Source organism: Lipophrys pholis (assembly GCF_963383615.2).
Source record: "Lipophrys pholis genome assembly, chromosome: 12".
In the NCBI taxonomy this organism is placed as follows: domain Eukaryota; kingdom Metazoa; phylum Chordata; class Actinopteri; order Blenniiformes; family Blenniidae; genus Lipophrys; species Lipophrys pholis.
Window position 1 is genome coordinate 20,270,076 of NC_137641.1, and position 26,929 is coordinate 20,297,004.

Genomic DNA, 26,929 nt, shown 5'->3' on the forward strand with positions numbered 1-26,929 from the left:
AGAACTTACCCATCTACTAAATGAAGTGTAAATATATTTGTTTGTTTGACTTGTTGTCTTTTAGAAGTTAAAACTTGTGTAAAACAAAAGATGTATTCATAGTTCACCAGTTCAGAGATTAATATGTTGCATTTGTGCCACTGTTGGTCAAAAAGGGATCATTTAAAACATGTAAAATCCCACTAAGTAACTTCAGAGACGTCTGTCTGAAAATCAGTTTGGCTCTAGAGATGGGATTTTGTTGCAAAATTGAATTTTCCATTTATACTGAGGAGGCATATATTGAAAGTCAGAATATTTTCACCTTGACTTTATTTGTAAAATTGGATGTAAATAAGTGGACAACATTAATTGCAGAGATTAATTGTAAGTAGACAACATTATAATGTTTACAAATGCTTGAGTTTTGCCTCAGAAGAGCAACAAAACAGTTTTTTAATTAGTCTGTTTTATATTGTTGGCGAAATGGCAGCTGAGCCATTTTAAAACATTTCACCGTTCTTGTGCGGCGGACTGTAAAACGTATTTTTTCTACATTGAGCTATCGCTGTGGTTATTAATTCTATCTCGATATAGAACTGGTTGTGACTGTTGCATTGCAGTTCAGTTCAGTGCCTCCATCCACTGAAAGGACATGAAAACAGAGAGTTTAACGCTGAGACAATGTGTGTTTCAGCTCTCATGTCAAACTAAGCAAACACCTTTCGTTCAGAGTAACACTGACCTCAGCAAGCTAAATCTACAAAACACGCAGAAAGTCACAAAACACACTGAACTCAGTTGATGATGCAGTGTCCTGTGCTGATTCCTCTGTGTCGACATGCTGACCTCATTGATAATCTCGATGACTGAGCCTCGCCTTGAGAACAGCATTGAACACGGTCATGTGAAGCTCATTTCCACTCAAGTCCTTTTTATTCACGTAACTACAATCGACCAAAAATACAAACAAAGTTCTTTCTGGTGAAAACAACACTCAAGTTTTGAATTTAAGGCGCAGCAATAATCTACAATAGACATAACGTGATCTTATTCTTTTCAATTCAAGCCTTTTAGAAAGCAAATTCTCTCTTTCAAGGGAATGTGTGTTGGAATTTGAGGAATGTTTTTGATTAGAATGTGGTCTCCTGTATTCTTATTCCGTTTGAATAGTCGTGTGTAGTTGTTTTGCCGTATGGTTCTCCAGATTTGTTGTGCATCCTCTCAAACTCTGCAGTGATCTCCAGTATCGTACGATTCTTGGTCTCAGGGACGTTGAAATGCACAAACACTCCACAGCAAGTGCAGGCGAGCAGAAATATGACAAAGCAACAATAACCCAGATTCTCCTGGAAAGGAAATGTTCAAAGAATATTAGTAAGTCAGTGTGAGAGACATTTCATCCCTTTCATTTCATACACGGTATGTCATTTTTTAACCTTTCTTATAAAGGTGCTTACCACAAAGAGGGGAAAGCAGAGCCCAACAATGAAGAGCCACATCCAATTAATAATGCCGGCAAATGAGTATGCAGACGTTTTGAATGACTGAGAGAAGATTTGCCCCGGGAAGGTAGATGTAATCGCAGCTTCGGGAAGAACACAAAGTTTTATTAAAAGCCAAGAACACCGATTGGTGGTGGTGGTGGTGGTGGTGGGGGGGTGGGGGGTGGGGGGGTGGGGGGTGGGGGGGGGGGGGGGGGTGTACATATATGTTCAAAGGATAAACTAAGCGCATAATCTTGCTTCTTTTCATATCACATAGTAACAATATCCCTCTAGAAACTATTTCACAAACAGTACCCTCATATTGGAGACCCCCAACAACTACAATATAATGACATCGGATGAAACAAATTAAAGAGGGGGCAATGCGGTTCAAGCTCTGTGACACGAGGCTCATCCTCACCCCGCTTTGAAAATCTCCTGCTATAGAAAATACTTGATCTAGTGAGAAAAACCCACCTGGTCCACAGGCAAACAAGAATACAAGGACAAAGGTGAGGACCATGCTGCAGTACGGGATCCACGAGATCTGAGCCTGGAGTATTAAGAATAAGTTGCTAATCAATAGATTTCGTGCAAAAAAATAAATAAAAAATCATAAAACATTGGGTTTTTTTTTCTGGACTCACTTGCAGATACAGAGTGGCAGTGAGGAGCGTCAGTATTACAGCCATGCACATGTGGCCTCTGGCCAGCAGGACCTTTCTGCTCACCTTTTCAATAATCAGGAGCTAGATAAAAAAATAAATTGTGCAATTTAATAGATGTTCATCAGTGGCAGGACAGAACTCGTCAAAAAAAAGAGCCACATGAGGTTGAATAGAGACAGAAGAGACATTTTGAGATGTTGAAAGAAAAAATATATGTGTATTCTTTTTTTTTTCAATCTTTAAGTCAACAACTTATGTAATTAGGTGCAACAAAACAGTGCATGAATACCAGGAGTGAATATTACGCAATATGATTACACTATTACTTACAGTGATTATAGAGCTGAACACTTCACAGACGCCTATTCCCACAGCAGCGTAAGGTATACTGAGTTCTGGGATTCCTGCAGCACTAAACACTTCAAAAGAATAAAAGTACACCTAGAGAGAAACACACACACACACACACACACACACACACACACACACACACACACACACACACACACACACACACACACACACACACACACACACACACACACACACACACACACACACACACACACACACACACACACACACACACACAGCTGATTGATTAAATGATTAATATCCATAAAGATTTCAATTATACAAGCGTCATTAAGCTGCAGCACCAAGAGTCTGGATGTCATCTTTTTGGGTCGACAGTAATTTCTTACCTCCAAATAAATAGGAAGTACATAGAAACTGCTTGACTGGAAGAGGGTTAGATGATACTGACACTTGATAAGACTTTTGGAGATGAATGATAGCTTTTGTTATTATATACAACATCGAGAAGGTATTTAAGCTATTATGGCTCTGTAGTCAGGGAGCCGCGCTTTGTTTTAGGATTATTTGCACTTTCAAATGGACTTAAGTGTTTTCTTTCAGTCTCTCATACTCCACGTAGGGACTGTCGACTCTGGCCCAACTGCAGCAGACCATCTGAATGAATCAGTCATCAGACTGACTCACGCACTGACAACTCAGTTAATGTTTCACAGCAACGCGACAATAAAAGAGCTGGGTACACAGTATTATAGAGAGAGAGATCTATGGGGTGAGTTTAGAGTTACTAGTAAACCCTACAAACAAGGCACTGCAGGATGAAACAAGAAACCCCTCGCATGCACAAGCCTTCAGCCTAGACTGGAGATCCCGACATATCCTCACTGTGAGGCACGAGTGGCAGCACGTTACAGCCCTGTGCATTTCTATGCATGTATTGTGCAATGTCATTTACATACACCCTTCTTGAGTTAGATATATAACTTACAGCAGAGATGCCACAGAGCTGCACTGCAGTGAAAACAACAATGAGGCTCATGAACTGCCAGCGGACCCTCCTGTCCACAACGAGTTCCAACAAAGAGCGGCAGCGGACAGTCTTTAGGGCCGCGTTCTCCTCCAGCATCTCCTCCACTGTCCTGCTGTGGTCTTTCTCCCCCCAGAGCCTCGTTAGAGCTGAGAGGGGAGCACAAAAAAGTGAGCCGCAATTAACACAAGGTTAGAATGTATCTTCAGAAGAAACTTCACAATGCACAAGTGTGTTTTCACACCTTTCTCACACTCCTGGCGGTCTCCTCTCTCCAGTAACAAGAAGCTGGGGGACTCTGGTAGGAACGGCAGAGTGAGGAGCTGCAATAATGCGGTGAAGCCATTTAAACCGAGCAGCCAGGGCCAATTTTTCTCTGTACCAAGTAACTCTCTGCAAGCACAACATAGGAATCGGACTTAAAAAACAGCAGATATTTTTTTAATTATGGAGTGTGTTCTGATTCTTCATCAATGTCAATATATCAATAAGTCTTCTACAACAGTACTAGACGTAACTCCACACAGTATAGGAGATGTAGCCACCTTACCTGAGCCCTAGCAGCTGACCAGTGAACCTCCCAAGTGCCATACAGGTGGAGACAGTCACACCCGCCATCCCTCTGAGTGTCTTAGGAGCGCAATCAACCACAAACATTGGGTGAATCACCAAACCTATCCCTGGAGGTGTATACAGCGGAGTCAGGCGTCCAGTTATGTTCAACAACGTGGCAAAATAATGTTGAGAAAAATTCAATAACAAACAACTGATAAATTAAAAATGTGCCATCTGCAGGATTGAATGTGGGAAAAACAAAAACAAACAAACAAAACAGCTTTAATGAGGTTTACCTGCATTGATGCCGTAGAGAAATCGTCCCACTATGATCATCTCAAAAGACGTGGCTGGTTGGCTCAAGATCATCAGCACAGCTCCTAATATAGCCCAACCATTGTTTAACAACATGCCTTTCTTTCTGTAAGATGGTGAGATGAAGACTTGGACAAGTGGAGGCCTTATGTATTTTTGGGCAATAACTGATATTTTCATGTATACACATACCTTCCAAGTTTTGAGAGCATTGGACCAAATATAAGTGACCCCACTAAGCCTCCGACACAAAAAATGGACACTGTGAAGGACCAGAGGAGAGAGACCTGCCACTGCTCCACGGAGAAGTTATATCTATACACACATGTTCTGTTCATCAGGTCCTGTATGAACTGTAACGATAACAATCACATGATCTGTATTCTGGGGGTTAAGGGGTTTGCCAATAGTCCCCTATAATGAGATGGTTTATCAGCATCCTAAAAGGCAAGGCAAGGCAAGGCAAGGCAAGGCAAGGCAAGGCAAGGCAAGGCAAGGCAAGGCAAGGCCAAATTTATTTATACAGCACCATTCAACCACAAGGCAATTCAAAGTGCTTTACAAAGAAATAAAAGAAAAAAGAAAAAGGAAATTAAAGAAATGCATTAAAACAAATAATGAAGAAAAGTATAATAAATAAGGTAAGAGATTTATTGAGATACTTTTAATCAGTAAGTAAAATCTATTTTTTATTCAAAAGCCTGTGCAGATAGGAAAGTCCTGATTTAAAAGAAGTGAGCGTGTCAGCAGTCTTCAGGTGTTCAGGAAGTTTGTTCCACAGGTGGGGAGCGTAGGAACTAAAAGCTGCTTCACCTTGTTTGTTTCTGACTCTAGGAACACTGAGTCAACCTCCTCCTGAGGACCTGAGAGGTCTGGAGGTTTGATATTCTACAAGTAAGTCTGAGATGTATTTAGGCCCGAGACCATTCAAAGCTTTCTAGACCAGAAGGAAGGTTTTGAAGTCAATCCTTTAATGAACAGGCAGCCAGTACAGGGATTGGAGCACGGGTGTAATGTGCTCCACCCTCTTTGTGTTGGTGAGGACTGGCTGCAGCGTTCTGGATGAGCTGTAGTTGTCTGATTTTGTACTGAGACCTGTAAACACACCGCTACAATAATCCAACAAACTGAAAACAAATGCATGAACAAGTTTCTCAGAATCTTGTTGGTCAGAAATCCTTTGATTCTTGCAATATTTTTCAGATGGTAGTAAGCTGATTTTGTTATTGTCTTAATGTGGCTGTTGAATTTCAGATCTGAGTCCAGCAGTACACCCAGATTTCTGGCCTGATTTGATGTTCTGAGTGACATGGAGTCAAGATGAGCACTGACCTTTAACCTTTCTTCTTTAGGGCCAAAAACAATGACCTCAGTTTTCTCTGGGTTGAGTTCTGGCACATCCACTCATTAATTTTATTTATGCATTTACTCAACCGGTATCAGGGGGCGTGGTCATTCACTGACACTGATATATAGAGCTGTGTGTCGTCCGCGTAATTATGACAAGAAATGTTGTAATGTTCCATGATCTGAGCCAGCGGGAGCATGTAGATGTTAAATAAAAGGGGCCCAAGGATGGAGCCTTGAGGAACCCCACAAGTGATTTTCATTTGTTCAGATTCATAATTAGCTATTGACACAGAATAGTCGCAATCTTGCAAGTACGATTTAAACAAACTTAGCGCGGTGCCAGAAATTCCCAACCATTTTTCCAGTGGGTCCAGCAGTGTGTTGTGGTCAACTGTGTCGAAAGCAGCACTAAGATCCAGTAACACTAAAACTGAGACTCTGGAAGTGTCACTGCTCATGTAGATGTCATTCAACACTTTAATAAGAGCTGTTTCAGTGCTGTGGTTTAATCTCAATCCGGATTGGAAAACATTTAGGTCATTGTTTTGTGCCATAAAATCATTAAGTTGTGTAAAAAATGACCTTTTCAATAATCTTACTGAAGAAAGCCAGGTTTGATATGGGCCTGTAATTACTAATTACTGAAGCATCCAGATTACTCTTTTTTTAAAAGAGGTTTGATAATGGCTGTCTTTAGAGTTTTAGAAAAAACACCCGTCTGAAGAGAGCTGTTGACTATCTGTAGTACATCGAGAGCTAGACAGTTAAAAACGTCTTTAAAACACTTTGTGGGTTTGAGGTGTTGAACAATGTGGGTTAGTGCTGCACAGTCTCACAGGTGAAAATAAATAAAGGTCAATGTATTAAAAAAACAACAATATTAATCTGAAAAAAAATTTTCTTGATTATTTTCTATATTTCAGGGCACCTCCAATATTGATTGGTGGAGTACAGACTGATTGACAGGAAGAACGTTGATTGTGGCATGATCACACTGCACCAAGGGCAGAAATCACTTCTCAACCCTGACACTCTTCCCCAAACCCCAGCGCTTTCTCCCTTGCACTACATGTCTGTTTATACTAGCCGGACGTAGCGCCAGTTTAGGTGATTAATATGAAAGTGCTGATGCAGCAGAAAAATAGATAAACCCCGATAAAAAAAATTCAAACTATTTACCGATAATACCCTTGAGCACAAGAATTATAGGATGCGATTATGGCTGGCCAAGCCTCATGGACAATCCACAAGTTAGGTATTACTTCCTAATACATCCCACTAACCCCCCTTCCCATCTCAGATTTTCATTTCTTTTTACATGGACAATGACATTTTGAGGTACGGCTACTCACAGCAGAGGGGGAGGTCATCACAGATAGATTGTATCCATACTGAAATGTGCCGCCAATACCAGACACTAAGATGGCAACAATTAGAAGAGGAAAGTCCAGCTGCAGAAACATGAAGAAAATAAATATACATACAGGTGGATTATTTTCATGATGAATACATTGAGTCAGTAATGATTCGTAATGAAAAAAAATCCTCATTCATGTTTCACTTTTACTAAAGCTCACAATAGGAGAGCAAATCCTTAGCATTCACATTTAGAGAAAAAGGAGAGGCAGATCAATAACTATGAAGTCAAAACAAAATTACATCAATATCCAATACCTACCAGTTGTGTTATGTACTGTGGCATGGTTGGGAGTACGACGGTTGCACCTGAGAAATCCTTTTGAAATCTTACATGGGCAGTGCTCATATTTAACTGAGCACTGAACTTATTAACTTTCTGCCAGGTCAAAGAGAAACAGCAATGTAGCGCAACAAAAAAAACAAACCAATCCCACATCTTTAAAGCATTGAGGCGTTCCATGAAAGGCAATTCTTAAAGGAGTCATCACCTGGTATTCTCACATATCCAGTCTCACTTATATTGTCTTTAAATCAATTCTTAAACTTTGTTAGGAAAAAAAATAATGAAACATAGAGCTTGTTTTCACCCTTTTTCACACCTCAACTTTCTCTCGCGAAGGTTTGTGCACGATTTTGACTGGTCAGGATGTTAGGTTTGATTGGCCCCAGGAACTGTCATGGATATTGTAGCACTGCTGTGTGATAGCATTCTTCTGCTCATACGGAAAAAGCGAATAAAAAAACAATTATGGCGCCGTCTACAAACATCCAATCAAAAGCTCCTGTTTTGAGGCGCACAGCCTGGTGGGCAATTCTGGTTTGAACAAGGAGCTCAAACAAAAAGAGGAGACCATATTCGCTGTGTGTGTGTGTGTGTGTGTGTGTGTGTGTGTGTGTGTGTGTGTGTGTGTGTGTGTGTGTGTGTGTGTGTGTGTGTGTGTGTGTGTGTGTGTGTGTGTGTGTGTGTGTGTGTGTGTGTGTGTGTGTGTGTGTGTGTGTGTGTGTGTGTGTTACCAAAAGTAGCCAACTTCAGGCACATTGGGAGTAGACCTCAAAGCATGTTGTAAATATAGAAATCACTATAAATAACAAATGATAATAGACCAGTCGAAATGTGTGACAAGTAGTCCTACTTAGTACTCGGTAGTCATGAAATAGTTCAACATGAAAAGCTTTGTGACATAATTCAACCCTGTCATTTAATATGCAGCGAGAGGAACTCAGTGGATGTGGTTTATGTTTGATTCACGATTTTTGCTAGGTCATTTGGAAATGATGGCAGACTTTGGACAGCCTTCTCCAAAAAAAAAAAAAAAAGTTACTGATTGCTTGCAATCTTTTTGAAAGCATTGAAACCCACTCTAAAAGTGTTCCGAGTGTGACACTCAAAGCTCTAGAAAGTTGCAAGAAGGCCTGATTTATGCATGCTCATGTTTTCTTTGCCGCATTTGAGGCAAACACCTCGTTGTTGCATTCGTCTAAAGCCTTGTTTTGCAATCAGTACCCATTGCTGGAAGATGAGATATCTCTTTTGGATATGAAAAGGAAACGTTATTGTTGATATCCGAATTTTTGGGATCCCTCATCTGAAGAGCTGTGTTTAAAGCAGCACAATTTGCCACAACTGACATTTTTACAAAAATGATCATTCACTTCATTAAACGTTCATTCACACAAAATATTCAAACATAAACCCTTTTGAGTTTGTCAAAATTGTCCACAAACTGCCAGGTGCTATTTATCACTTTTTAACCCTACAGGAGAAGAAAAGCACAGCAATGAACAAGTTGTAGAAGTTAATATCCACTTTAATGCATTAAAACGAGTAACGACAATGTTACCAGTTAAAACAAGCAAAGATTCCATTCAGAAAAGTAAAAAGTCAGTGTTTTATTTAATAGTGTGTAACGAGTCTCTGCTCTGTTCATGTTTTCTTCTCAGATGGTACAGATTTCCTGTGCATCCTCTCAAACTCTGCAGCAATCTCCAACGCTGACTTATTGTTGGTCTCAGGGACATTGAACCTCACATAAACGCCACAGACAACGCAGAAAAAGAGAAATATGACAAAGCAAAAATAATCCAGATTCTCCTGGGGGAAGAAAGCATTGAAAGGCACCGGTCAGTCCCTGTGAGTGACAAATGTAATATGAATTTACTTGCATAGTTGAATCAACTTGCAGACATTAACATTGTTATTGCTGAATATCGGCTAATATTTAGGAAGCTATGAATGAACTTACCACTATGATAGGAAACAGAATGCCAATCGTAAACAAACAAGTCCAGTTGATGGTGCTGGCGACTATGTACGAAGCACATTTAAACGGCTGAGTGAAGATTTGCGCGAGCAAAGCAGCCGTCCCTCCAGCTTAGGATGAAGAACACACGTGCACTAATGTAAATATAGTAAACAAAGCCCATGTAAGCTACATCGTAGAAAGCTTCACATTTTAATTAGATAAAAAAAAAAAAGGTGTCTGATAAAGTGATAAGATTTGTACTTTTTACTTTGGTAAATCATGATAACTGTTATGGCCTCCTAAAATGATATCAATAATATGTCCAGGCTAAATTTATATCGGAACATATAAAGGATGCCACACGGGACAATCTGGTTTGAAAAGAAAAGAGGAAAAGTACCAAAGACAAGTGAATCCCTAAAAGTATGAACCAAAAAGAGATGGAGACCCCGGCCAAAATGAACAAAAGAGAGGTAAGCTCAGGGCACCACACTTTAAAAATGATAGCACATTGCTTTGCTCCCTGACTCATAGTTCTGAAGTTCAGGATGCTGCTGATCCATTGCTCATGTTAAATTCTACTGCACAGTCAGCCATATCTAATGAGTAACATCACTTTGTGTGCTTAGAGTAGGAGTTCTCAAAGCTCGGGAACAGAGCATCTTGAACTTAAACTTCATTTATCAGTTCAACTTGGTGATGATGTGACTGCTGTTAAAAGAATAAAAACAAATTGCCAGCAATGGCAGAGAGTTGCTCTGTGCTGTGGCTGTTGCGACGTTTGCTTTGAAGAGTTCATTACTAAAGCTGTGGTGATCGAAAAGCCAAAGCTGGAGCGGATTGGTAGTATTGTTGAAATTAAAATTGTGGATACATATGAGGAAAGCTCTGGGGAGAAACACAGGGTTTCCTCTACATTCATTTAGGAGTGGCGGGCCGCCATTCCAAAAACACTTGAATTGGGCAATCCTGCATCTTGGCTAAATAAAGTGACCAACACAGAGAGAGGGACATCGTACATGAGCAACAGAATTACCAGCAGGTGCAGAGGGCAGGAAGAACAGATATCCCATCCTGGGCCCCAGTAGAATTGTCAGCCGGCCTGCATTTCAAGTATTTAGCTAAACTAAAGATAACTGTCCCAAAAAAAGCAGACAAATCGGCGTGCATGGACAGGTCTTAGTCCCAGAAAGCCTGCCCCCGCTGCTGAAAAAAATTCCCACAGGAAACACAGGAAACACTTACCTGGTCCAGAGGAATAAATGATTATGAATGTGAAAATAAGGGCCATGCTGCAGTACGACATCCAGGAGACGTGACTCTAAACAAAACATAAGGGAGTGAAGCCACACACATGTATAATGCATGACTGAGGATTGTCATGTGACTCACCTGGAGGTACAGAGTGAGGGTGAGGAGGATCAGTGCTGCTGACATGCCCACGTAGCCTCTGAACAGCAGGACTTTGTTTCTTGTGTGTGCAATGATCATGAACTGCAACATGAAGACAGATTCATTCTCACTAATCTGCCACCACAGGTCAAAAACTAACTACACCAATTTGAATAACTACAAGGAGGGGCTGTCGTAGCATATAATCCATTATGGATCAGGAAGTCATGAGAGAAGAATTACTTTTCCCAGAATATATTTAGTCACTCATCATCATAAAAATAAATTCATTTAAAAGTCATTTTAGAAATAAATGCTGCACCAAAACATTCTGGGAAGACACAAAACACCTTTAGATTTCTGTCAAATGGGACTTACACAGACTACAGAGCTGAAGAGTTCACACAGTCCTGTCCCCATGGCTGCATAAGATAATATGTGTTCTGGGATTCCTGCAGCACGAAACATTTCAACAGCGTAAAAACACACCTGCAGAGAACAGACTGAAATTAGAGACATTTGTGCTGCTTGATCAAATATTCAACCAGATGTCCGCTACTCATCACTGGTTCTATGGAGGTGCATGAAATTTACTCCAATAAAAGGCAAAATGCCAGAGGAATGCACCAAATCTGAGAGGGCCTCCTTCCTCATCCCATGACATACAACTTACAGCATTAATGCCGCAGAGTTGCACTGTGTCGGAGGTAACAATGAGGGTGAGGAGCTGCCAGCGGACCGTTCTGTTCTGAATGAGCTCCAACACTGAGTGGCTGTGGACACCCTGCTGAGCAGCTTTCTCCTCCAGCATCTCCTTCAGCTCCCTGCTGTGGTCTTTGTCACCCCAGAGCCTCTTTAACGCTGATTGAGCAGGACAATATGTGAGATTTGATGGAAATTCTACCCCATAACATCACATAGGGTTCACAAACCATCTCGGACGACAAAGACAAAGAAACCATCTGCTGAAAGGATACCATGAAACCTGTTGTTTCTTTTTCGCACCTTTCTCACAGGCCTTCTGGTCTCTTCTATCCAGCAACAAGAACCTGGGGGACTCTGGCAGGAAGGGCAACGTGAGGAGCTGGAATAATGCGGCGAAGCCATTGAAGCCGAGCAGCCAGGGCCATCTTTTCTCTGTACCAAGTAGCTCTCTGCAAGAGCAACATATTGTTAAACTGTGGCTTGAAGCCACTCATTTACCCTCCCAACATTATGTAAGTAACGGTCACAGGTGGACCGGGGTATGCCCCGGTCCACCTGTGACCGTTACTTACATAATGGTCACAGGTGGACCGGGGTATGCCCCGGATGACTCTGTTCATGAGGTTGAATACACTGACAGGCAATATGACCTGTTGCTATGTGTTTCGCTGGAAGATAGCTGAAATACAATATATAACAGGAAAATATAACGGTCTATAAAATGTACATATTCTATTATTTGAAATCATTTTTCTCTATTGATATATTATTTACACACTGGTCAGCCCACACCTTAGCTGTCATTTTAAGTGAACAGACTCTGACTCTTAGAGGACTCCAGGAAGAATGTTCTTGAAAGCTCACCTGATCCCCAGCAGCTGACCACAAAACTTTCCCAAAGAGGCATTAGTGACAATGGTTACACTCATCATTGCTCTCAGCCTCTTCTGAGAACATTCAACAGCGTACAGTGGGTGAATTGCAAGACCGACTCCTGCAGGTGTACACAAAGAAATCACTTCACAAGTTATTTATTCTTTTTTTTTCTTTTTTCCCTTGTCCTGTTCGGCAGCTTGGGCCAACAATATGATGTGATTGAGAGCCTTCGGAGTCAGAACAGTTTTTGGTCTTGCAACAGGGAGAGACCTGGAGTCTCCTCCTGTTGCCTTCTCCGTCAGAAGTTGGCATGGCTGCCGTACACGACCGGGGGGGAACGCACAAAGAGAGAGAGAAGAGAAGAGAGAGAAGAAAGTCGAGGGGGGAGGGGTGAGGGGGGAGGGGGGAGGGGGGAAGGGGATAACATACAATGTCCTTGTTGTGCTACATATATTATTTGCAATAATCACACTCATCCAAATCCTTTCCAACTGTTATTAGATTGAACCAGCCTGAGCAGCTCTATCTAGACAGTAAGATGATTTTCTAGATTAACCAGCCTGAGCAGCTCTATCTAGACAGTAAGATGATTTCCTAGATTTAACCAGCCTGAGCAGCTCTATCTAGACAGTAACGTGAAGCAGGAACATGAAATAACAAAGAGGCAACAACAAAAGAGGAACATGATTTTTAAAGTTTGGGCAAATGATGACAGACAACAAGCAACTTCAGAAGCACCTTTCGTGAGGAGTGAAAGTGTGTGTGTGTGTGTGTGCGTGTATGTGTGTGTGAGTGTGTGTGGCTTGTCCACTGGGTGTGGCCGGAACTGTTGTGGGGGGACCCGTGGTGACACTCCGGGGTCCGAGGCCACCGCGCCCGGACACCGCCACCCCGGCAGACAGAAGCCCCCCAGGCCCGGGGAGACCCCAGCGAACCACCCCAGAGAGCCCCGCCCCCGCCCAAAAAGCACCCGACGGAGAATGCAGAGAGGAATCCCCCCCAGGCAAGAGGGGCCCACAAGAGAAGGACAAAGGGCACAGGGCCCCAGGCCCCGACCCAAGCCGCCAAGCCGAGAAAAGGCCGGAGCAGGGCCCCCGGGCCGAGCGGGCCGAGAGCCCCCCCAACCCCGGCGGCGAGTCCCACCGCACCCCCGGGAACAGGCCCACCCACCGCCCCCCCCAACCCGGTAAGGCAGAGACTTCACAAGTTATTAACAACCAACACATATGTGGACCATCATAGGGAGAAAAAAAAAAGGCAAAAACACCCGAGACCGAGAGCAACTTTTAAAAATAACCAATTCATCTCAAGTACGTGTTTTTGGACGGGGGGAGATCTTTCCAACCCATTTGCCCACTTTGTGCTGTCAGTACAATATCTAAAAGTCAAGACTAAATCATTTGAACATATCAGGTCCGATTTTAATATTTCCCACAAAGATTTCTATCAGTACCTTCAATGGGTCTCTCTTGAGGATGGGTGAGATTTGCACAGAGCTGTCAGAGTTGTATAATACCATAGCTTTGGCTAAATCTCCCAAAGGGCTCCTTTCCAAGGTCTATGCATCTGTAATCTACTCTGACTCCTCAGGCTATGACTCTGAAACTGGTGTGGGAGCAGGGCCTGGAGGCGACGTTCAGTTCACCAGCCTGGGACAAAATTTGCTGTGAGGTTTTCACGACTTCAATTGCAATACATGAACAGAACTATAAATTCTTTCACTGAATTTTACTACACACCCGTTCGCCTCAACAGAATGTTCTCTGGCACCTCAAATCGCTGTTATAAATGTCAAATGCATAAAGGTACTTTTCTGTACTTATCGCAGATTTCTGCATTCATCCCTTTTGAAAAACTCACTCATGAGATTAATCATACTTCAGATACATTTTGGAGGATATGGAAACCATAGTACTCGCTCCTCCAAAACTATAACTCACCTTCAATCACTGACTGCTTTTCCTTTCATTTATTTTAAATGCTACTGTCTCCTGTCTTCTTTATCTGCATATTAATTTATTCAGTTTCTTATTTCTTGTAAAGACGTGTTTGCTGCAACGTTCTGTGATGTTTGGGCTGGGCCTTATGCTGCTAGTGTTTTTTCTTAACTTTTTTTCCCCATTGTCTGTTCTAAAACTGAAAAATCTATAAAAATAAATAAATAAATAAAGGCAAAATTTAAATGTATAGCAACAAGTGATGAATCAACCTAAACTAAACAAATCTCATTAGATTCCCCTCGAGGTTTACCTGCATTGATGCCGTAGAGAAATCGTCCCACCATGATCATCTCAAAACACATGGCTGGTTGGCTCAAGATCATCAACACAGCTCAGAATATAGCCAGTAAGTTATTCAACAACAGGCATTGTTTCCTGTGAGTGGGTGAAGCAAGGACTTCAGTTAATAAAAAAATTGAAGAAAAAAGGAGAGTCTTTCGTATTTTTTTGACATTGACGTTTGAGCACAAACCTTCCAAATTGTGAGAGCAGTGGACCAGATATGAGTGACCCCAACAAGCCCCCAATAGTAAAAATGGACACTGTGAAGGACCAGATACGCGAGACCTGCCACTGCTCCAAGGAGAGGTTGTATCTCTGCACACATGTTCTGTTCATCAGGTCCTTTATGAACTGCAACGATAACATAGACAATGACACAATGTGTTGTTCCATTATAGGCGCCAAGTCTGGGGTATAGTGGGTTTCCCCCTCAAAAAGGTATAGTTAATTAGTTAATGAGTTACTCAGAGAAAAAGCCATTTCTGTTGGAAATTGGCAGATTGGTTGGTTACCTGTTTAGATAAGTTAGGATGCATCAGCCAGATATAGCATGCTACTAAAAGTGTGAAACAATACATGTTGACAAAGGGCTTATTGTTGCATTCACTGATGGAATTTCCAGTCACACCAACAGACAGGAGCATTTCAATTTAAAGTAAATATTGTAGGCCTTCCTGATATATCCCACCGAATTCCCCACTCACGACTTATTTTCTTGTCTCCAATGACATTGTGAGGTACGGCTACTCACAGCAGAGGGGGAGGTCATCACAGACATGTTGTATCCATATTGAAAAGAGCCACCAATACCAGACACTAAGATGACAGCAATTAGAAGAGGACTGTCTAGCTGCAGATACATGAACAAAACGGAAAACACATACACCTGGATCATTTTCATGATGAATACACTGAGTCAGTCAGTCATGAAACAGCACCTGTTTTATACCCATTCTAACATTTACCAATGTTTATAGCGAGAGAGTAATTTAATGTTTACCATTTGTGTGTAGAGGGAAAAAAAAGAGGTAGAGCAATAACTATGAAATCAGAAATTAATAACCGGTACGTACCAGTAGTGTTAAATAGAGTGGCATATTTAGAGTCCGACCTTTGCATCTGAGAAGTCTTTCAGAAGTGGGCACAGCACATATATAACTGAGCACTTATTTAACCTTCAGACCAAATGGAAACATAGTGCAACAAAAGAAAAACAATACCGCAACTTTCAAAGCCAACCTTGACAACCTTTTAAGTCAAGTTGCATAACTTTACTCATTCCCAAGGGGCAATTCAAAAACACACCAAGTAGTTCATATAAAAGCGTCAAAAAAACATAAAACTAACTTTAACACTAGCGAGAGATTAAGTGAATAGCATTGACTATCTAGTTATGGCTCCTATCAAGAAGAGCACGTAGAGTAAAACTCAGTAAAACTTTAAGCAGCAGGTTGTCATCAATTATCCATCAAACATTGATTGGCTTTATTGGGCGTCACCTGGAACTACAAGCAGTGGTTTCCCAAGTTGTGGGTCGCCCCCTAGCGGTGGTTATTGTTTCAGTCGTCAGACGCATCCATACACTGCCCAAATGGAAGTATATATATATATAATTTAACACCAAATCAGCATGACATTTATTCAAAGAAAATATAAAATGCCATATCAGAAAGAGCAGCAAAAATGTCATTATCTCATGGAATATAACTTACAGCATTAATGCTACAGAGCTGCTATTGTATCCAAATTGAAATGTCCCACACCTCAGACCAATGCCGGAGACCAAAATTGCCAGTGATAATATTTGGTTAGCAAAGTATTCTCATCGATTATCCTAAATCTTACAACGTAGACAGAGTATTCTGATCTTTGAACATCACACGTAAAAGGAAATACTAAGAGGAAGAGACATCCGTATTATATAAATAAAGACACACATATTAGTGTTCAATATTACACATCAGGAGTGGTACGTACCCTGGCATATCTGTGGTCTGAAATGAGAAATCACAGTTTTTATTGTGTCAAAGTGCATATTTACCTGCAAACTGGAATTAATAACTTTCTGTTGGGTTAAAGAAAATATGCAAACTACAATGAGAAAAACAAACAAACCACCTAACGTACAGTCTCAACACAAACACCACAAAAAAAAGGGCCATGTTGATATTTAGACAGTGACACATCAAATGGAGATTATCGTATCAGCTTTACTTTTTTGCCGGAATTAAACACCCAGAGTTGATACTTCTCTGTACCGTAACCAAACGTAACATAATGCACAAGAGCTATCAGATTGTAAAGTATCAACAAGCCCCTTTAGTGCTTGATTTGACGGAGGCCGAAGGCACACACACTGTCCTGGTTTCAGTGTGTGTGTGTGTGTGTGTGTGTGTGTGTGTGTGTGTGTGTGTGTGTGTGTGTGTGTGTGTGTGTGTGTCATGACCAATTTAAATAAACAGACGATGTCCAACAACACATCAGTGAGGTACAGTAGGCTGCACGCATCTGTCCACATGTCAGCTGTTATTTGAACCCGCCACACCACCTGACCCTCACTTGACTCCACACAGTACAGAACCTGGTGGACTCTTCATCAGATCCAGAGCAGATGACTAAACCGTATGGCACCAGTCAAACCCATTTACACCCATTAAAACCCATTTACACCCCACTCAGTCTCTCAGGAGTGGATTCAGTGATGTTGATTGGATGAGCTTTAAAACTGATTCCAGGAAGCTCACATACAATCGCACATTGTTATCAGTAAAGAACGATCAGTCGGACTATATGAAGAGACTAAAACAGGTTTGTAAAACACATTTTTGATTAATAAAATCCAATAAATAACCAGTTCATTTTCTTCCATAACAACTTTCAAGAGCAGAACTGTCACACGGGGCTTTACAGTGTTATGTGTACTGTTACAAAAGCTGTGGGAATAACAGACTATCCATTTTATTTACTGGAAATGTTACAGAGTAAGTCTACTGTGTAACTTTTACACTGTGTAAGGTCATCCTGTGGTCCAGAGTGTTTGACAAAGAGAGGATGTGGCCTTCTTTTTAAAAAAAAATTAAAAATAAATGAAATTCAATGATTTCTCTTAGGTTTACCTGCTATGATGCCATGTAGCAATGGCATCCCATAATCACTTCAAAAAGACTTGGCTTCGCTCCAGAGAAGGAGAAACCTCAGAAACAAATATAATTTCATAATTGAAGAAAGCCGATGGAGATGCTGGTTCAGGTAGATTATTTAATTGAAAAGTTGTCAACACATTTCGATGTCATGTCAGGTCTCCTGACTTTTGCTGTTTCTTAAGAAATCATCATTTTCTGTGCAGACCAGAGTTTGTCTGTTATAGTAATACGATTCCTGGAAACATGCTTATATAAAGACTTCTGGGCTTACCTCCCAAGTTACAGTATAGTCATATAATACTCTTGTTTACATCTAGATTGTTTTTCCCTCTGGCCTACCATCTGCTTATCAGGTAACACCCCCCCCCCCCCCCCCCCAAGTCATTTATTATTTGTACACAAGCTTCTCATTTTTGTTATATCTTAGTTTGGCGGTGTGAACTCCATTTGGTCGATTTTGATAGTGTAATTCTTTTCTATAATCAATGTGATACATTTATATGATATAATATTGAACGCCTGCTATTGGCAAAACATTTACAGTTAAACAGTAACTGTTTCAGTAGCTTTTTGTTTTGTGTTGTGTTGTTTTTTGTTTTTTTGGGGGGGGCTTTGACCTTTTGACTTTACTATTTATTTGTAACTTTAAGCAAAGTAGTGGAACTTCAATTAAAATGTTCAGTACTCATCCCCTCCTTATCACCCAAATGAACAATAATCAAAGCTGTATTAATATTATTAATATCAATATATCACCACCTTGACTGTAACATTGTTTTCATACAACAGTAGAATGATTGAAATAACTAACTCTCTGCCCACGTTTTATTTAATACCATAGTTCATTGCCCACCTACTTGTTTTTTAACTTTAGATGGTATTCAACATTTTGGCCCAAAACTATAATGTAAGTTGAATCAAGGTCTGCGTGATTAAGCTGGCATATCTTCGCAGACAAACTTATTAAAATATCAATAGTTGTGTTAACGTGTGTCAACGTGTACGTGTAAATGTTTTGGACGAACAGCAGGCCTTCAGAGAAAAAGTAACTACACATGCCTTTTTGAAATTTATTCAATTGATTCAATACATTCAAAATAGTGTAATACATGTCCTGCACCACCCTCACACACTTTTCTGACACTCCTGACTTCCTCACACGGTACCACAGTGCCTCTCTAGGCACCCTATCATTGCTTTCTCTATATCCACAAAGACACTGTGCAGCTCCTTCTGGCCTTCACTGTGCTTCTCTACAAGCACTCTCAGCGAAGTACCACAATTATACAATAGAATCAATTAGTGAATATAGTTGTGATCATTTCATTATTTAAAATTTTTTTTGCAAACATAAAAAAGCTCACTTTGATAGTGAAAGTGGCTGAAAAAAAACAAAGAGACACGGTGATGTGTAGTGATGGCCAAATGAAGCTTCATAATCTTCTGTCTTTATTTGCTGAAGCCACTCGATGGTGCTGTCTGTTCAACAAATGTTTGAAAGCGCACTTCATTGCCAATCCTTAACCTCTATCTTCAAACCAAGAGTGCCATCTGGTGGAGTCAGAAAAGCAAAGAAAGTGGTTCGTGAAGCTTCATGAGGCTTCATTTGGCCATCACTACTGATATCTCGTTAGAAACGAGTATCCTGTGCATCGTTTTCATCGGGCCCGTTCTCTACAGATGCGGCTGGCGCTTCGATCCTTTGCATCTGGAAATCCGCGGTGATCTCCAGCACAGTGCGATTTTTGATCTTAGGAAGTTTGCACTCCACAAACACAAAACAGATGAAGCAGGCCGCCAGGAAAATGATGAAGCAAAAGTAATCTGTGGCCTCCTGAAAATGAAGCAGTTGCAAACCGTAAGCGAGCAAGTGTGAGTGACTTTAATCATATAATTTCAATAACATCCCACCAACGTTATCTAAAACACGCTGAATCAGACTAGGATATATTGCACTTACCACTAGGTAAGAGAAGGTCATCCCGACTATGAACAAGATAGACCAGCTGAGGAGGTAGCCAAGTGTGAATGCAGCTGACTTGAACGTATGGGTGAAGATTTGCCCTGGAAGAGGACCGGTCACAGCGCCTTGGGATGGAAAACATACAGTACAGCGGTGGTGTCAAACATACAGCTAAAGGATTAACGGAGTGTGTAACGACATTGCAAAGTGTAAAAAAAACCAACAAGAAACAACTGTATGTTGTAAATGAATGAAATTGCTTTTCCTGATTTCTAAAGGGGGTGGCTGTGTGTTTCGGAAAGAGCAGCGGAATTCAGACAACTCTGACATCAAATTCGGAACTTCAGATCGCTGCGTCGCTTGTAGCTGCATAATTTTCACAAAATCTTAAAATGACCTATAGGTGGCCCCTTCACAATAATGCCCCCATCCCCCGTAGAGATTATAAAGTGATAACTTTTTCATATTGTATTCATTCATCTTTGCACTAAAACAAAGACAAATTGAGTTGTCCGAATATTTGTATTAAAAGGTTATTATGCTGTCACACGCCTGTATGTGGCCCCTGGATTAGAATGACTTTGACACTCATGGTCTCTACATAAACCAGGCTGGTGGCTGGCTGGAGCCTAACTCAGCCGTTATTGGCTTGGATAGTTAAGATCTAAGATCTGAGGAGAACAATGTACCTGGTCCGACCGCACAACTGCCGACAAAGAAGTAAATGCAGGCCATGCTGCAGTACGGCATCCAAGGGATGAAAGGCTGAGGAAAACAGGAGGATTTGAGATGCATTAGTTATTATATATTCTGCAATAAGATATGGATCAAATGGGTGGCTGAATTTATAATGACTCACATGAAGGGACTGAGTAGTGATGAGCAATGCCAGGGCCAAACTCATGAGGACGTAGCCTCCCGACAGCAGGGATTTTGTGTCGGTGCCCACAAAGTACAGCAACTGCAACATTCAAACACAATTATCAGTTTAATGCAGCGTGCGTTCAGTCATAACTGCGAAAAATTAAATGACCACATGGTGGTGCTAAATTCACACAAGCTACTGTATCACTGGAGGTTTGAAGGCTGTGAGAGCAGATTTATTTTCATAACACAGTACAAGAAAGTTTGTTGACGCTCTGTAGGCTGAAAGAAACACATAAATCATGTGTGGATATCAGTGCAATGAGACTTACACACAAGAAAGAAGCGAACATTTCGCAACCCCCCATTCCCAACGCGGCATAAGAGAACATGCTTTCTTCCAAATTTGCTGAACGAAACACCTCGTAGGAGTAGAAGTACACCTAGATAGGAGCAAATGATACAATTATACAGCATAATGGAGAACAATAGGGCTTTCATTATACAGCACCTCTCATATGTGAGATTTTGATCAAAGTGCTTCACAATTACAAAGAAAGTAAATGGTTAAAATGAGAAAAACGATCAAAGAGAATGTTTATTGAAAAAAAGTTTTTCGCTGTTTATTAAAGCTAGTAACAGATAAACGTTTTCTTGGGTGTGATTAAGGAAGTGAAGTTAAATATTATGTATGATTTCATGCCTACCACTTATTTGTATTAATGTACATAAAGTTGAAATATCAGTCAACTATCAGAAGACAGAAGTTGTGTTAACGCCTCCTAATGTGTAAGATATATAACGTACAGCAACAACGCCACAGAGCTGCAATGATATGAACGTAATGATGAGGGTGATGAGCTGCCAGCGGACTCTCCTGTCCTGAAAGAGTTCCAACACAGAGTGGCTGCAACCAGCCTCCAGGGCAGCTTTCTCCTCCTGCATCTTGTCCATCACCATGCTGTGGTCTCCGTCACCCCAGAGCTTCTTTAGAGCTGAAGGAGCAAGATAATTAGAACGCTGGAACAGTTTGGGAATGAATAAGAAGTTATTCATAATAAGACCTGCACCTTTCTCACAGGCCGGTCGGTCTCCTCTGTCCAGCAGCAGGAAGTTGGGGGACTCTGGCAGGAAGGGCAGAGTGATGAGCTGGAATAATGCGGTTAGGCCATTGAAACCGAGCAGCCAGGGCCAGTAATCAGCGTTACCGAGTATCTCCCTGCAAGAGCAACATAAGAAACAGGAATTAACAAATGGTGAAAAGCAAGAAAACATCAAAACATCAGCAGAGCCATCAGGAAAACAGCATGCTCCGGTGCACCCACTGTGCTAGAACAACCCAAAACACAACTCATCTGAATGTTTTAGTAAATGGGTTTACTTCTTACAAAGCTGATGGTTTTACAAAATAAAATAATAAAAAAATTACATGTTTGTCCACAAGTGAGCTGTTACTTGAGCCTATCACACCACCTGACCTCACTTTATGGTGTCGGTCATCTCACCTGATCCCGAGCAACTGACCAAAGAACCTCCCGATACATGTGAAGGTGGCGGCAGTCACACCCGCTACCTCTCTCAGGCGCATTGGAGCGCACTCAGTCACATACAGAGTGTGAGCTGAAAGACTGATCCCTGCAAGTGTAGATACGCCAGCCCAGTAATGATTAATAACATGATGATTGAATGATTAAAAAAAAAATAAAACATTTCAGGAACACAGTCACGGCAAAGACAAAATTATATTGATTGTTTGTAGACTTAAGTAGAGAGACAAGCATGGGAGATCAGACAAAAAAAACCATCAGACAGTTAACAAGCTTCCACAGAGGTTTACCTGCATTGATGCCATACAGAACACGTCCGACAATGATCATCTCGAAAGACTTGGCGGGTCGGCTGAGGACCATCAACACAGCTCCAGCTATGGCCACAAGGCTGTTCAGCAACATGGTTTTCTTTCTGAGGAACAAGAAAAAGAGATGTCAGCATTACATTCATATGTTTGTCGAGGACTGTACTTTCACAAACACTCACCTGCCAACACGTGAGACCAGTGAACCAACCACCATTGACCCCATCATTCCCCCAAGGCTGAAAATGGACAAGGTGATGGGCCACAGGACAGAGATGGGACACTGCGCCGAGGTGACGTTGTATCTAGTCTCACATGTTTCATTCATCATGTCCTTGATGAACTGCAATGACAGTGACACAGACAGGTTATAATAATAATGATGATGTCAAATGTTTCTGCAACAGAAATATTGATAGGAGCTGAAACAATCAGTCAGTTTGTTCCAGCTCAGGAGGTCGTTTGATGGATAATAATGTGAACTACAGCAGAGAGCACTAACACTAATGTCTTTGGTGTTCCCGTTATCTTGTGAAGTACTCACTTTGGAGGGGGCATTCATCACAGAAATGCTGAATCCATAATGAAACGTCCCACCTATCCCCGAGGCGAGGATGGCCCCGAGGAGAACAGGATAGTTACCCTGCAAAAAACATGACAAATCATAGTTTCACATTTCTCAACATTCAACTTCAAAACTATTTTGTTGGTTATTCTGATTCAAGTAGAGTAATTTGTTACACCTTAAAATCAAATGGGGAAAACGATGAAAATCACTTTATAAAAAGTATGCACAAAACATTGAAAAATGATACAAAAAAGTTTAAAAAGAACAACATTAAAAACAGACAATCTGAAATATTTTGCTGAAATGTTGTGAGGTTATCTTGCTTTTTATTCACCGGTTTTTCCTAAATCTGTGAATCACACAAAAAAGAAATAGGAAAAAAGACCAAGTTCACTTACCAGCTGGAACGCAAGCGGTAAAGGCATCGTTGAAGTGAGAGTTGAAGTGAGAGTTGAAGTGAGAGTTGAAGTTCGGGATGCGTGCGCTCTTCTGGGACCCTTCTCGTGGGCACTGCCCTCATATAGCTGCCTGCTAAAATGATTAACTGTCCTTGGTCAGGTTAAAGGCAAAGTTTAAAGTAGGAGGAGAGAACCAGTTCAGGCTCATGTGCCTGACAAATGACTGGAAAGATTGATCAGGCAGTGAAGAAACTTGAATTAAATGAAATCGTATTCTTTGTTAAATAGCAACTTATAGCATTTTAATGCATTTCAGAGCATTTGGGGATGGGCACACTCCTGGTGCTGGTGGTGGGGGGGGGGGGTTTAATACACCTGATCGTACTGATTTGTTTGTTATCAAACTTTACGCGGAGCTTCATGATGATGGGTTCATTAAACTTTGAAAACATGTAGTTCTCAGACTGCAGGGCAGCAGTCAAGGTGGAGAAGACCGTCTTGTGAAGTCAAGGTTAGTTGGTCAAATCTGTCTCCCCGTGCTCAGATACTGGAGTGCGAGACCTCCAACCCCCCGAGCGTCTCCCTCTGTCAAGCGGACTGGATTAATTAGGGTCTGAGCAATGAACCTGCTCGGATTATTATTATACTTCCTAAACCAAGGGTAAACTCATTTTCAGGGCCTGTGAGAGCCCGACATGTGACATGTGACATGTAACGACCCAAATTGTAAGAAAATATAATACAATTAGACCCAAAATGTAATAACTGGTCAACAATGTAAAAAGATTTAACAAGAACTTAAATGCGATCTAATTAATGTTTAATGCTCATACATTATTTTGTACCGATGATTTTCCTAAATAAAGAAAAAGTCTTTATGTGCTTTTAAAAAGAGTCCGTAGAGTTGAGCATTTAAAAAAACAGGGTCAAGTCATTCCACAGGGTGGGGGCTCCAGGCTGAAACAACAGATCCCCCTGGGTTTTAAAACAGGTCTCAAGGACCTTCAGGAGACTCAGAGGATTAGGGTTAGGGTTATGAGGAGGGGCTCAGCATGTCAGCAATGTACTGAGGAAAGTGAGGGTTAAAATCTTAAAGTCAATTCAAAATTTGAGTGGGAGCCAGTGAGGAGCTGACACGATGGGGGTGATGTGGGCTGTTTTGTGTGAAGCTGTCAAAAGTCTTGCAGTAGAATTCTACTTACTGAAGCACGTGAAGACAGAACTGAAATAATCAATGCGAGTTAAAATGAGAGCATGAATGATCATTTTCAAAGTCCTCATTTTAGAGATATTTCTCTATTTACTAAGTATTTCTACTTACTTCCTCTGCAGGAAGTAGTTTTATAAAGCTTTTTGAATGACACCAGATTTATTGAGGAAATATTTAGATTTGTTCATCAGAGCCACACTGAAAACAATGTAGTGTGCTTCTGAGGACACTATTGGGTTCATTAGTATTGAGGCAGGTCGCAATGAGACGCGGAGTAATGAGTCAGGAAATCCATTCTGCGGTTTGCAGCCAGCGAGCAGGCTAACGTAGCAACACGTCGCTGTCTGGACGTATTTTACGCTCAAAACACAGCAAAGCAACACAGCAACGTGAATGTTTGCAAAGCCGTTGGACAGCGGAAAAGGCACTGACCGCGGCATCAAAACAATGAAAAGTAGCTTCTCCACGCTGCAGCAGGCGATTCACACCTCCGCGGAGCTGCGTCCTCCTCCACGCAAAACTCTGAAAATAGTCCCAATTGTTCGTGCTGGAAAATTGCTGTTTGAGCTGCATTGCTAAATAATTTCCCCAGGGATTAATAAAGTGATTCTGAGGTTTTAAAGATAGATCTAGTTTATTATGAGACGGTGACGTCACGCAGAACCCCCACATTGTCCAAATTTAACAAAAATAGTTTGTACTGTTTCCTTTTCTGACCTTATACTAACCTCAAGTTGCATTTTGAGAGAATACACGCATACATCAGTACATTACATACTTGCCTGTAGAGAGGAGTTTATTACAGTCTCATATAAAATCAACAATAATGATAATAACAATATTAAAGCAAACAGAGCTCTGGTATCGCAATAGTATCGGTATCGGCAGATATCCAAATTCGAGTAGTTTCCTCCCACAGTCCCCAAACATGCACCAATGTGACTACCGAATATTGGAGAAGGGGTAGGAGTTGATCAATTTTGCTTCTTCAGCCCTTTTCAGGAGTCTACGGATACAGCTACATCAGTGTACGTATGTGATTGCACACGTTTGAAATGTCACATGCCTGAAATGAATTACTAAAATAAAACATGCACCGTGGATCCCTGAGCAAGACCCCTGGCGCCCACCAGCTCCCGCTGAGCGCTGCTCTGTGTGGCTGCTACAGATGGCTCAATTAGGTTAAAAGGACTTTAAGGATTAAAAGAGTAGAATAAAATAAATAAAACATCAAGATAAATAAACTAATAAACAAACTAAACGTATTACAATTTAAGTGAGACGCCTATGTTCAAGTAATTCAGCGGCCATAGGGTTGAAAAGGCTTCAAGAAAAACCCAGGCTGAACAAAATCAACTCCAAAGCGTAAATGTTTAACTTGAAACTAATGATTGCTAACATGCTAAAGAATAACACAAATGAGGATATTTTTTAAACATTTGTCCTGCTGTGCACACATGTCTTCGTGTAAATGTGCACGTACGCCTTGTGTCGTTGTTTTAGGACCGAAATTCTGCTTTTTATTTGGAGTATCAGTAAGTTGCGATCTCATATTTGTCTCCTATAAAGACACAGTTTGTTTAATTCTGTAAAAACTTTAGTTTAAAAAAATTAAAACTGGTACAAGAATAAATAGTATCCACATAACCTCACCGTATCAGTAATTAATGTTGATTTAATGCAGTTACTGGCATTATTGATTTCATCACGACAATCACTCAAATGATTGGAAGACTGTAGCTGATTAAAAACCTTTCCAGATGTACACATTTATACATATCTTCAATAAATCTCATCATGAACACAGAAACCTCCAGTCAAGGACCGGTGGATTTAAAATCCTGATGTACAGGTATGTGGTGTACCAACAACTAAATGGTCCTGAACTCCACTTACAGCTGGTGGAGTTTCCTCTATAAAAAACTGTTGTAAAGATCTAGTTGATTCAACTTGATTCCTATAGCACCAAATACAACACAGTCATTTCTAGGTTCCTTTAACAGAGAGAAACCAAACAATCAAATCCACATGAGCAAGAAGAGCGACTATGGAAATGATAAACTTCCTCTAACAAGAAGAAACCTTTGCAGAAACCAGAATGATTTACTCCATTGTCAATGAGAACAGTCTTACCACATGACACTGCAAGTAACAGAAATAACCCATAATATTTTTTCAATAAATGTTGAAAGGGTTATTTATATGTAAATAAATATGTATATTGGATCACTTTTTAAGGGGAAAAAAAAGATTTGCAGAAAAAGCAGACTTAGCAGACGTAGCATACTTAGCTTAGAGACAATTAGCCCACTAAA

The 26,929-nt window shown here is 40.9% G+C and overlaps 1 protein-coding gene across 1 annotated transcript; it reads right to left on the minus strand.

Moving 5' to 3' along the window:
- Positions 1-1,112: 1,112 nt before the first annotated feature.
- Positions 1,113-15,566, minus strand: slc2a11l (solute carrier family 2 member 11, like; the record flags this gene model as incomplete). The annotated part of the gene is given in 17 exon segments (XM_080477626.1): positions 1,113-1,328; positions 1,969-2,019; positions 2,114-2,215; positions 3,438-3,625; positions 3,721-3,869; positions 4,027-4,156; positions 10,604-10,679; positions 10,751-10,852; positions 11,129-11,239; positions 11,424-11,611; positions 11,756-11,904; positions 12,320-12,449; positions 14,582-14,663; positions 14,667-14,706; positions 14,804-14,964; positions 15,365-15,463; positions 15,552-15,566. Coding segments are annotated over 17 exon segments (1,989 nt in total).
- Positions 15,567-26,929: the final 11,363 nt, after the last annotated feature.